The sequence below is a fragment of the Strix aluco genome, chromosome 7, assembly GCF_031877795.1.
Source record: "Strix aluco isolate bStrAlu1 chromosome 7, bStrAlu1.hap1, whole genome shotgun sequence".
Classification (NCBI taxonomy): Eukaryota; Metazoa; Chordata; class Aves; order Strigiformes; family Strigidae; genus Strix; species Strix aluco.
This window is the reverse complement of record NC_133937.1, coordinates 32,845,725-32,861,248: the sequence shown is the minus strand read 5'-3', so window position 1 is coordinate 32,861,248 and position 15,524 is coordinate 32,845,725. Positions and strand designations below refer to the sequence as shown.

The 15,524-nt window shown below is 35.1% G+C and overlaps 1 protein-coding gene across 6 annotated transcripts in view; it reads right to left on the bottom strand.

Annotated features, from left to right (window-relative positions):
• Window positions 1-15,524, bottom strand: part of ATRNL1 (attractin like 1) — a 574,237-nt gene that overhangs the window by 489,670 nt on the left and 69,043 nt on the right. For all 6 annotated transcript variants that reach the window (XM_074831353.1, XM_074831351.1, XM_074831356.1 and 3 more), the window contains exon 8: window positions 5,121-5,376. In XM_074831353.1, coding sequence (XP_074687454.1) covers window positions 5,121-5,376 — 256 coding nt within the window. The remainder of the gene's footprint in view (window positions 1-5,120; window positions 5,377-15,524) is intronic.

Here is a 15,524-nt window from a genome sequence, read left to right as displayed (position 1 = left end):
GAATTTAAAGACATTACTATGCATATGATCTGGGGTTTTTATAACAATTCATTGATATGTATCTTCATCTATCTTTTTTTAGGCAGAAATGCATTCATTGAACTCTTCTCATACTCAGATAGATCCCACTCTATCATTAGATCAGATGAAGTACTCGATTGACTAAATCAGTCATGTGAAACTATCCTCAACAGTTTAAAAAACCAAATACAGAAAGAGCTCTATGAATAAGCAAATCAGAAACAAGGAAAAAGGATTTTTTTTTTTATTTATTTCCAGATTTCAATTTGTAAGTCTAATAGACAGTGTAAAAATAAGGTCAAATGAATTTTGAAGAAAATCACAAAAAGCAAAATCATTCCAGTAATAGGGGCTACTAATTTTCATTTGTAATTCGACATTTTTCATCAACATCTGGGCAATCTTCCAGAGAATTCTACCACAAAGTTTCTCCTGAAATGCTTAGGAAAGTCACTATGACAACTTCAGATAATTAAATCTGTCAAATACTAAACACCTAGACACAGTTACAGGCTGCAATATTCTGGTCACCTTTGTCAAACAGAATCACACACTTATCTCCCACTTTACCACGACCATTTCCAGGAGACTGATCAAGTGAAAGAAAAAAAAGAAAAAAGGCTTATACAAAAACATGTAACCAGAAAAAGAAATTACAGCTGAGATAGAAGCTAAACTCACTGATTTAATATACTGAAGCTGGAGGTACAACTCCATTCCAAAATTCTGACAGACACAACAGGTGAAACTGCAGGCCCAGTAGCAAGCATATTAAACAAAGCTGGTTAGATATTACTAAAGAACAGCAACCATACTGCTCACATTAAAGACCAGGGGGAGGAGAGAAAAGACCTGGACAATTACAGACCTTAATCTCACCTCTGTAATATGCAAAGTTTTAGAACAAATGTGGGAGGGTGTTGTTTTTTCTTTAAAAAAGGGTAAATAATAGATGTTGAAATAATGGGAAACTGTTTCACTGGACAATGTAAACGTACCAAAGCATTTACATCACCTTTACCTAAAAAACAATTATCTACAGAACGAAGAGTAGGTATTCTCAGTATCTGGGCTTCACTAATCTCCCTACTGTACTGTCACAATGGGAAATTAGTAAATAAACCATTATAATGGAATGGGATTTGGGCGCTGAAGAAGAAGCAGTAATGAACAATGTTGAGAAGTGCTGGGATTACTAGGGACACTTCTTAAGAATCAGAATGGATGTATTTTATGACACTGTCATAAATATAAGGAGTAATAATTGCATAAATTCAGACACTATCAATTCACAGAAGCAGCAGAAAAACATGCAGAATGAACTGGATGATCTTGGCTACCAGAAAAAATAGATCAAAATTCAACAATAATTTAAAGGTATTGTGCAACTGGGATTATCAACATGAACTTCTATAAAATGGAAGCTCATCAGTTGATAATGACTGAGAAGAATGAGTAGGAGCTCTGCTCCATTGGAGAAAGTCTATGAGCCATTAATGACTTTCTCATGGATGCAGTACAAATGTCACTTATACCAAGTGAGGTGTTCCCAACAAAGTAGGATTAAGGTTATTTAGCCAGGCACTTGTGAAGTCTCACCTAGAATATCCCAAAGCTTTTCTAATCATCCATGTTCAAGAGAGGTGAACTCCTTGTGGAAAAGGTATAGAGATGAACTATTAGAATGAGAGTGGAATAGATGAGGTTGCCTTAATTATAATTAGCCTTGCAAAAAGGAGGATTGGTATCTATAAATATAATTCAAAGACAACTCCAGGAAGGAAGATGAGCTGCTTACATTAAACAATGTATCACACAGAAAACAAGTCAATATAAACAAGCCATTGCTAAAGGTAGGCTATGAATTAGAAGATGCCTAGTCACTAAAATTATAACCAATTTTCCAATGGCACTGTGAACAAAACCCAAACTTGTTAAGATTAATCCTCATATATTTTTGAAAGGAATTATAAAATATGGTGTTTACATTTAAGAAGGACTGATTTTGATGGCCAGCGTGACAAATTCCAGCCTTTTGCTCACAGGAAGTTAACCAAAGATGTAACACAGTTCTATCAAAGAATGTAAAGCAAGTGAAATAAGACCAAAACTTATTCTTTCTTTTTTTCAGTCCATTTCCTTGTACGAAACTGATAAAGAAGGCCAAATCAAGAAAAACTGCAAATTTGAGCAATAATAATTTTATCATTCAAAATAGAATAATTAAAATAGCATTTTGAGATAGAATTGTTTCTAAGAACATGTTTAAGAAATATTTTTTTTTAAACACAGTAATAAATCCACTAAAAAAATCCAAGGAAAAGTATATATATAACAATATAACCTTCGAACAGATTAGGTAAAAAGAATAAAATGTCCAAGCAGCCCCTCAGTATGCTATCTTCATTTCATTGTGGTGACAAACTTTAAAGTTTTTCAAGCAACTATGAAGCTTATGCTAACTTATAAAAAAAAAAAGAGGAAACACATGTCACATCATAGGGCCATTTCTTTTAACACTATTTCAAAGAAACATTTTCAGGCAAAAACAACCTATAACCTACTTCTAAAGTCATAAAAAAATTCAGCATAAAAAACAATCTTAATCCAAACAAATCTGTCTTCTAAAAAAATAAAACAAAATCACAGAAGACTTAATCAGAAGTTTCTTAATATATAAGGAGCTTTTATAAGCCTCAGCTGAAACAAAACACCATTATTATATTCACCTTGAGACTCACATTGAGATTCTTAGAAGGTTTATGAGGTATTGCTAACCTAAAAGGAAATAAATTTCCCTGGGGAGTAACCCAGAAAAGCTTTATGGTTCAAGTTAGTAAAATCATTCACATAATTCCCATACCAGGATTTATTGGTTCCTCAAAAGTCATAAGTCTACCTATAGCAAGAAAGGACAACAGGAAGCTCTTTTGTTCCTGCAACAACCACCATACCTTTGGAGTAGAAATGAATTCCCATGCTTTTGCATGGTGAAAATATGCCTGCAAACCACGTACAATTTTTCCAGAATTTGACTTTGAGAGAAATTACTTTCTTCGCTAATCAGACATCGTCAGAGAAATTTTCAGACCATGCACCCATTTGATTCACATGTATTAAGAACTACATACCTATATGAAAAGCTAAGGAATCCACAAATAATTATAACTTCTTTAGACGTTTCTTGACCCAGACCCAATGGAAAACATGGTCACAGTAACTAAAGAAGGCTTTAGCACCAGGATTCCACGTATCATTCAAAGTTCATTAACAGGAAGTTTCAACTCATATGAGCCGAAAGGTAAGTTGCCTCTTTCTTTCAGTAGGCATCTGGTAAATGCTTGAAAAATAGTCTTCATTAGGACTAAAAGCCAGGGCTGATAACATTCAGAAAGAATAAAGGAGCCTAATTTGAAACGTTAAGGCAATGTATATTTTAAAAGCAAGTAGGGAGAGAGAAAATTGGTTTCTAATATTTCTTTCCATAACATCAGAAGCCCTTTCTTGCAACAAATTTTCTTTCCTATTCAGGTGGGTTCACAGCAATACTTCTATCACTTCCTGTCTTTTAAGTTTGGATTCTGAGCTGCTAGAGCCCCAAAAAACCTAGTCATTCTTGGTTCAAACCATCTGGAATTTTATGGTTAAAAATGATCCTAAAGCTGCAAAACTATAGATAAATCCTACAGATGACACAGAATTCAGGAAAATTTGCCACAAAATTCATTTAACTTAGAGGGGAGGGGAAGGAGGGAGAGGCAATGAGGTAAACTGAAACATGAGAATTATTCATGGTAGAAACACTTCTGTTTCATACAGTCAGTCAACATACAGGCCATGTTCTGCAAAGCACTGCATGCACCAATAATCCTTCATCACATAATAGACTCAGTGATATCTATGGGTTTCCACAGTAGTACCCTGTATTGCTAAAAGTTTATATTGGATATAAGTGAAGCATATTTTCTCTAATAAACTGAGTTCCTCACTAGTATATGACAAAACTAGCATCTCAGAAAGGTGACACAAAAACTTCAGAATAATTCAGACCCATAATAACTGCCAGAGAAATGAGTGTGTTCTCCTACACAAAGCTTATCTCATAGTATGAAAGGTTTGGGCTTTTTTTCTTTGTTTGTTTTATAAATGCTTAGTTATAGTCTGTTTTATTAATCCTCCACAAGTAGAGCTTTACCATTAAAAAAAAAATTTAAAATAGGAACAAGTTGTACGTTTCAACCATAAGACCAGCAATAAAATCCACCAGACTGAAAATTTTACACTACAGAGTGAATCATGTATCCCTCTTCATAAGTCAACCAACCACAGTAATAGGTGAGTATACTATTGGTACTTCTATTCTAGACTAAATAATCAGCATGTGAAAAAGAAAATAATTGAAATAATATCTTAGATACACCATTTATAAGACAGAAAAATTCTCTTTGTTTAATTCTAGCACTTAAAATCACCCCTAGGAAAAGCTTGCCGTTCACAAGAGGAATCTCAGACAGACATGGCAGGTTATTTAAAAAATTAGTGTTCATTTTCTCTTATTTCCTCTAGTAGTAACATATATACACTTTAGAGAGAATGCTATATACAATGATGAACTACGTTATTACATTTCAAAAATCAGAATGAAAATATTACAGCAACATTAAAGAACCTTCAAAGTAACTACATTATTGTAGTAAGAACTGTTCATTGTATTCTTTACCCTTCGTTTTTTTGCTCTACTTTTTCTTTTTTACTCTATCTACTCCATGGTAAAAACAGTAAGTCCGTGGTAAAAAAGTAAGTCTCATCACAACAGTAACCACTGTGTGGAATTTCTGGTTTCAACTTTATCCCCTTTAGAGTACCACGGCCATGAACACAATAACACATACCCAAAGCCATTGTACTCCAAACAGGTATGAAATGTTGCTGCTTAACAAGAAATCTGACCTATATAATTTGAAGGAAAAGATATGAGGGTTTATTTTGCTAATACATATTTTTCTTTCTGAAAAGAGGACTGTTCTTCACTTTAAAAAAGACAAATCAGGATTTCTTTTTTATTAGTACATAATAAAAATTATTTTAAAGTGACTTACTGATGTAGTATTCTTGCACAATGCTTGTGTAACCATATATGGCAGAATATCCAAAAATTATAATCATAACCACATCTCTGCTGTCCAGCTCTACTATGTGTGCTGAATGACCTTCCACAGCATATTGTTGGCCATGTACAAGTACTGCAGGAGTTCTGGTACTCCATGTTTGACTGTGTATGTTGAAAATCCACAGCTCATCAGTAACATTGCCATTATTTGTTTCAATTTTGCCTCCATACATGTAGATGTCTTCCTGTAAAAATTGGAAGGGAGAGAAGAGAAAGCAAATAATGGATTACGGAAAGATAACATCTAAACTGCATACTTCTGTGCTGCATAATATTTCATAACTGAACAATCTGATTTAAATCTTCACATTTAATCTTACATTAACCAGCTCAATATCAGACACTAATCCCAGACAATGATATTTAAGCTAAACCAACAACGATAAGGAGACTATTTCTCTGAAAAATAAACCCAGCCACGAAAATGACACCAAAATGAATCTCAACCAGATTACTTCAAGCAGAAAAACTTTAATTACATGGCTCTTCTAATTCATACTGCAGCATTCTATTATTTTAAAAAAAAAAAAAAAAAAACAAAAAAACAAAAAAACCCACACAAAACCAAAAAAAAACCCCAAAACACAAAAAACCTAAACAGAAATGCTATTATATTGTTTTCTTAAGGAACAGTTCACAGAACTGAAACGGGATTTTCCGCACAGTCTATGGGGATTTTATTCAGCATGTGCACAAGAGAGCAGGTTCTCTCTTAATAGCAAAGTAACTTAAGCCCTGAGAAAATTCAGTCATTAGAGCACAAAGAAAAGGGACAATGTGTGTATAGCATCCTCTTGGACACATTTGCTAACACGAAATCCCATAGGAGAGTACTTTGAGTTCTTTTAAAGGGATGCAAAACAGATTTTCCAAGTCTTCATGAACTACATACCTCAAACAGCAATGCCATCTGTTTTGATAAGTAATGAATGGTTTCCTTAAATATTGACTGAAAGCAAATCCTACTAAATATCAGACTTCATCTAGAGTTGCAAACCAAGTCATACAATGTCACAATTCCAGCTTGTTGGCTTCACAGATTGGCTCAAGAATAGTCTATCCTGGGAGGAAAAACTGCCTCTGGTTCTGAGAATGATGCTTAGCCTTTGCTAGGACATGCCAGAGCCACATACACTCTGCATCCCATCTACACGGTGTCTTTACAGATGGTGGTTGTCTTCTGCATACCGCAATGTAATATTCTAGGATTTACCCTAAATTCGATCTTAACCTGGTTTAAAAAAAAAAAAAAAAAAAAAAAAAAGGAAGCTGCAGGCTTAGTGCATTTGTCAAAGGTTTGCTTGGCATGGAATACTGAACCTCATAAAAAGAGGCTGGAAGATAAAGTAACTACCTAATATAAGAATTTTGGATCAACCATGCAGAAGTTTTAGACTTATTGTACAAGGAGCTGATGGGATCTAAATAGAAATGTAAACGGCATGCTATTATCATCATGCACATCAAGAATGATGAACTCAAACTGGCGGGCATGAAAAATATAGATGATCAGTAGAATGACAGTCTATTTAGTCCAGCAAAACAAAGGCTTGAAAGGGTTATAATGCTATCTATATATCTACCGTTGATGGTAAACACCGGAGTCCAGGAGCACCTGAAAAATTTCTTCATTACTCAGAGAGATTAGTCATTAAATGACTGACCGAACTCTCTGACCTGTCTTCAAGAGTACACTTGAAATTTCTGCAAGATTTTCAACTATTTTTTCATTTGAGGCAGGTAAACATTTCTTGATTTGGAATTTAAATCACTCCTGTACAGTGATACCCTGTGTTTGAACAAAAGATGTTCACGATGTTCACATCCTTCAGTAGGAATTTGTTGTAGGATTAGATAGATATAGATATATATATATATCTGAATCCATTATTTTCCTATGAGATAAAACAACATTTCAAAGAGCTTGGTGAACACCCACAAAAGCTGGAAGGAGGCTGTGCACTGATCCAGAGGAATGGCTTTTACAAATATTCTTCTTAAAAGCATCATATATGCCTCATTTATTACACTGCCACATAGATCTCAAAAGGCAAATCAACATCACTACCATAGTGGACTATTTATTTATTTTTTAAATGCAGATAACAGACTAAAGCAGAAAGAGGGAGCTAATTAGAGAGTTGCAGGTGCTGTGTAACAGTGTTTGAAAAAAAAAAAAAAAAAAGATTTCTGACACTAAGAAAAGACACTACACAAAAAAAAGGTGACCTAAAGAGCTGCATGAACTTTGAAATGATTACTCAGACAGCTGACAGTAAGAAAGTCCTCCTCACAGTTCTGTTTAAATGATTCAAAGTTCAGATAAAAGAACACTTCAGCGAGAAGCAATCTTTATAAATGACACAGCAGATCCTGTACACACAGAGAAAAAGACAAGAAGGTCATGACAACTGCTTTATCAACCACAAAAAAACACATTTAACTAAGCTTTGCTCATGGCCATTTCTGAGATTAAGAAGTTGCTAGTGCTGCTGGAAAACACTTTAAAAGTTAGTGATGATCAGCCGAACATGGAGATAGAAAGGCTCAGAGACTAAAGTCAGTAGAAGAAACACAGAATGGAAACAAATATTGTTACACATATATAGTTATACAGGACAAAAACCAACATCCTAGGCACATAGAGCTAGACGTTCATCTGGAAAGATTAATCAGAAAAGGATTGTCGAAGGATACAAGCGCAAATGGTCCCAAGCAACCTAAAGACTGTGAAAGAAGGAATCCCCTTATAAACTTATACTACCTTTATAACTTAGTTTATAAGTAAGTATAAATCAAGGTATATGCTAAAGGTGAGGCTGACAGACACAATACACAAGATATAGCATTTTAAGAATGCTAGTACAAAAAAAACTGCTGACCTTTACATGAATAAAGCATAATAGGTATTTGTTTATAATAAAATAGCATACCACAACAGGAATGAGATTAAAAACAACAACAACAGCAACATATAAAACAGAGTCCTTGTTAAATTAGTGAGGAAAAAGTGTCAAGAATCTGGCCCAGATGGAAGATGTTACAAAAATGTACTCCTCAGCCTAGAGGAGCAACAAGACCAAGAGGCAAGTTGTCTAAGGAACAGATAACAAATCAGGCAGATAAGCACCAAGAAGATACAAGGCCTCCACCACACTCATATTTAAAGTTTTATACCACACGTCAACAGTAACACTTTTAATCAGTGGCAGATAGTGAAGGTGAGCATTCACTCAGCAAACTAACCTTGGTCATTTTAGATATATTACTTCACATTAATGAAATTATCCAAGAAGTTACAAAAGCCTTTAAAGACCTTGTGTTTTTCCAATGAAAATTTCATATAGATATTATCAAATGCAAGTCAAAGTATATAAACTACACTGTATATTGAACTTGTAATTCAGAGTTTCTGCTCAGTAGGGAATTCCAGCAAAAATAAGAAATTTCTTGCTGTAAACCAGGCAGTTAGGCAGCTCACTCATTTGTGACATTCCCACCTACAGATCACATCAGCAGATTTCATAGAATTATAGAATGGTTTGGGGTTGGAAAGGACCTTAAAGATCATCCAGTTCCAACCCCCTGCCATGGGCAGGGACACCTTCCACTAGACCAGGTTGCTCAAAGCCCCATCCAGTCTGGCCTTGAACACTGCCAGGGAGGGGGCAGCCACAGCTTTTCTGGGCAACCTGTTCCAGTGCCTCACCACCCTCACAGTAAAGAATTTCTCCTTATATCAAATCTAAATCTACCCTCTTTCAGTTTAAGCCATTAACCATCATCCTATCTCTACCCCCCTGATAAAGAGTCCCTCCCCATCTTTCCTGTAGCCCCCTTTAAGTACTGGAAGGCCACTTTAAGGTCCCCCGGCACCTTCTCTTCTTCAGGCTGAACAACCCCAACTCTCTCATAGGGGCCTGTTCTCATAAGGGAGGTGCTCCAACCCCCCCGATCATCTTCGTGGACTCCTCTGGGCCCGCTTGAGCCGGTCCACATCCTTGTTATGTCAGAGGCCCTAGTGCTGGACACAGCACTGCAGGGGGGGTCTCACGAGAGCGGAGTAGGGGCGGGGAGAATCACCTCCCTCAACCTGCAGGTCATACTTCTCTTGATACAGCCCAGGATACAGTTGGCTTTCTCGGCTGCAAGTACACATTGCTGGGTCATAGTCAGTTTTCCATCCACTAACACCCCCAAGTCCTCTCCTCAGGGCTGTTCTCAATCCATTCTCCACCCAGCCCATATCTGTGCCTGGGATTGCCTCGACCCACGTGAAGGACCTTGCACTTTTCTTGGCAACTGTTCAGGTGTAAGCCAACAAAACAGTCAGTATAGCTCCTGTTAGTTTCAATGGAACCAGAACTTTCCAAGAGATGTTTCCATTTTCTCAAACCAGCCTTTTTCCCCTGAGAAAATTAAGTCAGTAGAAATTTTTGATGAACCATAAAGAAAGATGACAAAAGGTATATGATCTGTAAATAGTTGACTGTGCATTTTGGGCAGAGAGGATGACAGCAGAAGTTAGGAATCATAAGACCAAAGCCCCGATTTGAACAAAACAGTTAAACCACATTTCTCAAGAGAAGAAGAAAAAATTCGTTTGATCTAATATTTCTCTTACAGAGTAATGATTGACACGCACATTTCATCTAGCCAAAATGGAAACAAGATAATAACTCAATACGGGAGAAAAAGTAAACTGTCACAATTTGGAAAGCCTGCTGGAGGAATTAAGGCAATTTAAGGCAGTAAAATTCCTCTTAATTTCTTTACCTTATTGATACCATCATCATCATCTTTGGAGAATGTGGTTTTTAAATAACTAAATAATTCAAACAAAATTAAATGCCTGGTGGGAGAGGATAAAAAAAGAGGGAGTCAGACTCTCCTTAGTGTTATGCAGTGAACAGACAAGAGGTGATGGGCACAAATTGGATTACAAGAAATCCAATTTAAATGTAAGAAAAAACATGTCTCTTTACAGTGACGATGGTAAAAGACTGGAACAGGATGCTCAGAGAGATTGTGGAATTGAATATCCTTGGAGATACTCAAAACCCAACTGGACGATGTCTGGAGCAACATGCTGTAGTTGACCTTACTTTGAGCAGAGAGGCTAGTCAATATGATCTCAAGAGGTCTCAGCTACTCTTTGTGAGTCTGTGAAAACAAATTTTTAATACAGGCACACCTCTGGAGAGCCTCTTCCTTATTTAATTTTCTATTACAAACAATAACAAAAATAATTCATTGGATGATCATGAACAATACCCAAACTGTAAAAGTAAAAATACTTTTCTTTAAAAAAAACCCAAAAACAAACACAGAAACTTTGAAAAATCACTTTGTGTGACTAAACAGATTGACACAGGAAAAACTTAGAGTTCTGGTAAACAAATGGCAGTCAGCTTATCCATCTGAACTTTATATTTGAGGGCAAAATTCTTTTAGAAGCCCAAAAGAGAATGAAGTCTTTTAATGTGAATGTATCCTCAGAGTTACAGTAATGAAGAAAGTCAAGATTTACATGCAAGCACTAATTTATGTAAATTAATAAAAGCTCCAAATCCAAAAATTACTCCTTTAAGTAAGTAATCATAAATTAACATGGTGATTTGTGCATTCAAAGTTCCATAAAAACTGGCAAAGTAACCCACAGAATTTTCACAAAATAGGTAAATGAATAGTAATTTCTAATAGAGATAAAAATATAAGAAATTGCAAAAATGACTGTTGATCCAGTATGCTTTACTTCAGCTGTCTTGTGTTCCTGACTTCCAGGGCTGTGTATTTGGTAATTCCTGAAAAATCATGCCCCAACAGTATCACCTAGCTTTTGCATAGTAGTTTTAACAAGACTTCAAATCCCTTCACAGAGGAGCATTTTAGTGAGAAAAAACTGAAACAGAGCATGGAAGTTACTCAACAAGATCACCAAAAGAGCAAGTAAAAGCACCCACTTCTCTGATAAGTCCCAGTCAACAGACTATACAGCAGACAGAGTAACTCTTCTACATACTTCACATTGAATACAAACAAATGGCCAAAATCGTTAGTTCATTTGACCTTGGACAGGCTTTCTTCCCTACACCATATCTCAGTGTTAATATTGATTTCATATTTCATATACATGCCCTAATTCAAGAGTTTTCTAAAACTTATCATATTTTTATCCTTTTGTAATTCTTCTTATCTCCTAAACTAACAATACTTTTCAGCTGCTCTGACTGTACCTGGGAATGTTACACTGTTATGCAAATCCTGACTGCATTCTGAAAGAATCTTATCTGGTAGTTACCACAAAAAAGTGTAAAGGAAATACAATACAATAAGGGGGTAATTTATAATCCATTTCTAGTGAATTGTAAGTAAATTAATCATGTTAAAATAAGAAATGTAAAAATTATGTGGTTAACTGTATCATGGCTACATAGAAAAGTTTATCTCTCAGAAACGAGCGCTGCCTTAATTCTTATATAAATCCAATCTGTTCCTGAAAATTTTGCCAAAGAAATGCTACTCTCAAACCACATGAAGAATAGTCATTCTCCATTTTCTTGAAACAAGACTATCAATTTATTTTCCTCCCATGGACTGTAGCCACGCATTAGTATATAAATGAACTTTATGTAAATTAACAGGACTCAAAAATTCATCAGAACTTTTGTTCTCTACGCTTACCTGGAATTTCTAGAAGTTTTGTCAAATCTGTACATCATTAAGAAATTTTTGGAATTTTTTTTCAAGCAAAATTTAATTAAGACTCAAAAAAAGTTGTCTGGCAGTAACTCATCCATTGCAAGCCTGCTTTCTGCATTCAATATGTGCAACCTGGTTTAGGACTGTCTAATATCTCCTCCTCCTTTCCCCAGACCGTTACACCTCCTTTAATATGGTAACAACATAGAGAACGTTCTTCTACATGCTATATCAAAAGAAAAAAAATGAATAATCAACACCTCTACTTGATCCCATAATCTTCCCATTAGATCAGGACTGACAGACTAGAAAGCAGTCTTCACTTAACTCTTCCTCTGGTAGCCTGCCTTATTATTCTTAGCTTATCATGGATCTATACCCTCATTGTATAAGAATCTGAATAAGAACTTGCTCAGTTAAACGAGGAGCATACTATAACCTAAGCTTCCCAACAGGACCAAATTCAAGTTCAAGACAGTACATACTGCAGCAATTTGTATGTCAGGAGGTTAGCATAATCAAGAGCGCTGTCACTTTATTTCTTCATTATTTCTACAGTTTTCCACATTGTTGCTGGCTATAATTTAAGGTAATAATTCATCGAAGGTTTCAATTAAGTCAGTTCCTATATATCTTAAAAGCCAATAACTTTTTTCCTGGACTACAGCAGCATTCTAAATATAGGACAGGAAAATAAGGTAGTGTGCTTTTGGGGAAGAAAAAAAAAAAACCCACACACCAAAATTTGAGATTTACTTGTTTGCATGAATATTCCTACATTTCACAGAAAGCTAGGCTGAAGAAAAGCATGCAAATAAAACTATGTGAGCAGAGCTTTAAAACTCCTGAAGGTATAAGCTGGAATTTTAGCAGAGGTGTCAGACTGATCTTTTGTACATTCAATATTTGGACTAAACATTGAAAGAAAGGAGTAAGTAATTGAGACTGCATAGAAAAGCATTAACTAGGCATTTGCTTTGGTATCTGCTAGACATAAAAGTCGATCATGCTTAGACTTCGACTTTCAAATCAATTGGCATATAATGTTGAAACAATGAATGAAAAATATTGCACTTTTACATGAAGGAACCAATCTCTTGATGAGTAAGGTCCACTTAATTGAAGAGGTACTCTAAATAAGCTTTTATCTAGACTACATGCAAAAAGTATATGACAGCTTATATTGCCTACTTCTCATATACTTCTGAGGTCTGCAATCAGAATTGAAAAGCAAATTGTGCATAAGACATAATTGAAAGTCATAAAATAATAAAACTATGCAACTTGGTGGTCTAACCTGCTAATAATTATTAATAGAGTGGTTAGAAAATACTTCTACATTGTTAGTGCTGTTCAAATTATACTACAGTAGCCAACAAAAATAGGCACTAAAAGAATAACAATAAACCAACTGGTGAAAGATCTTGTCTCACTCATATTAAAGCAGAAAAAGGTTTTACTTTTTGTTTTGTTATCCCTAGCTTTTGATTAGACTAATAAAAAATACTAGAACAGATATGCAGACTCAACATCAATACTAATTAATTTGGAAAAGAATCAAAACAATTACCCTTTTTTAATAAAGCTTTAAAATTGGAAGTAACATTCATAAAACTCAAATGAGCCAAATGAAATTTGACTATGTATAAAAAGGTCTGTATACTGGAAAACATCTTTATGATTACTACTATGCCAGCCTGCCTGTTTGCTTTATTCCCACTGCCAATCTCAAAGGAAACAAATTTCAATGCCCAGCCGTCCTTCCGCTGTCTTGGGACCATTACAACAGTTTAATTATGAGGTTGAATTCTGTGATACAACCACAAGCTCACTACTGAGTAAACTCCCAGCAGTGACCATATACACACCTTGTACCAACTCCCTTTCTACTTTATTCCAGGGATTTAGTATTTTTCAATTTACTGTTTAACTCCCTCTCTAGTCACTATTTAGCAAGGCCATATGTACCTACTTTAAAAATCTCACAAGCAGTTTCCTCCAGTCTCTTTATAATCCTATTTCTTATATAAATTATTTCAAAGTATGTTGAAATTTTTCAGTATCCAGATGACAGGAACTATATATAAACTTTGAGAGACAGGAGAACCAATTGCTACCAGAGATAGGTAGCACCTTTCCAATAACCAGTCTGAAGAGGCACTGAAGATGATACTATATAACAGTTTAGTTGGTCTAAAAAGCAAGAACATTTTTATACTCTCTCCTCTATAAATGCATAAAAAGTCTTAGTCACTTGTTATAACTATACATCAGTGGGAGTCTTCTGATCTTTTTTGCTTCAGAATAAAGAAGTACAGTTCTTCAATTTTAACTAAAGAAGCTTTCCGAGGGAAATGGGCACAGTAACTTATTTCATTCTCCACAGAGTCAATTATATAGCTTCAATTTACCTTGCACCATGATCAGGCAATACTAGCTCTGTGCTCTCACTCTAGTCTAGTGCTAGGCTTTGAAATCTCAGGAGCTCAAGTCAAAAACTTAATCTAATTTCTTCTCTGTGGATATTTTTTTCTCTCAACTGTAAAGGAAATGTTACACAATGACTAGTACACAGCTCAAAACACAGCTCAAAGCTGCCATCTCTAGGTATTATGTTCTACTACTCTTCACAACAAATTATTTTTCTGTTTTTTCGAGAGACTGAACATCTGAAAGGAAAAATATCAAAAGTTTATCCTAACATGTTAATTTCAGAACTTATTGCAAAAGGATGTACTTTTTCTCCTGAAATGTCTTCAACTTATATGATCAGCTCCTTTTGGCCCATGTAATTTTTGACATCTGACATAATCACTAATACAAGCAATATATTAGCTAATTATTTGACATGAATGGTGCTGTGTTCATTATTAGTGAATTCTAGTTACTGATTAACATGTGCCTTTGACAAAAGCAACAGCTTCTTCATTACACACTTGCTTGTAGCCTTCATTAATATTAAAGAGAGTTGCATTTCCTCACTGAGATCCAAAAAGATCTCTGAATTAACACAGTTCTATTATATTTAATATCTGCTGGTAAAAGTATCTCTAAAATGGTTAGCCTTTGGTCTAGAATATCTCAAGAAAATATTAGCACTGTCAAATAAAAAGGTTAAATGATATTTTAAGCCTTTATTCAAGTAATGTATCATTTAGCAGTTCAGAATGTTTTCCAACTAAAAGGTCCACATTCTACAAGAACTGTAATAACCAAAGATACCGGTCAGAAAGATGTGACCTTTCAAAGAACAGATAATACATTAGTAATGAATCAGGGAACTGATGAACAGAAAAGTAATTTTTGAGTTGAGGTTGGGGCACACACAGAATCTAGTTCATATTACTACTGAAAACTGAAAAACATCTCTACAATATTAACCATGCCATGTACAGATTCAACACCTCTGGAAGAGCAACAGAGGCCAAGAAAAAAAAACAAAACAACAAAGAAAATCCACCCACACTAATAATTCTGCTTAACTTCAAAAGGAGCACTATATAAAAGGAAGACCGATCATAAAAAGAAACTAAAATGTACAACTAGAAGCATGTCTCGGTTTTGGCTGGAATAGAGCTGGGGTTTTTTCTTAGTAACTAAAATAATGCTGTGGTTTGGATTCAGTATGGGT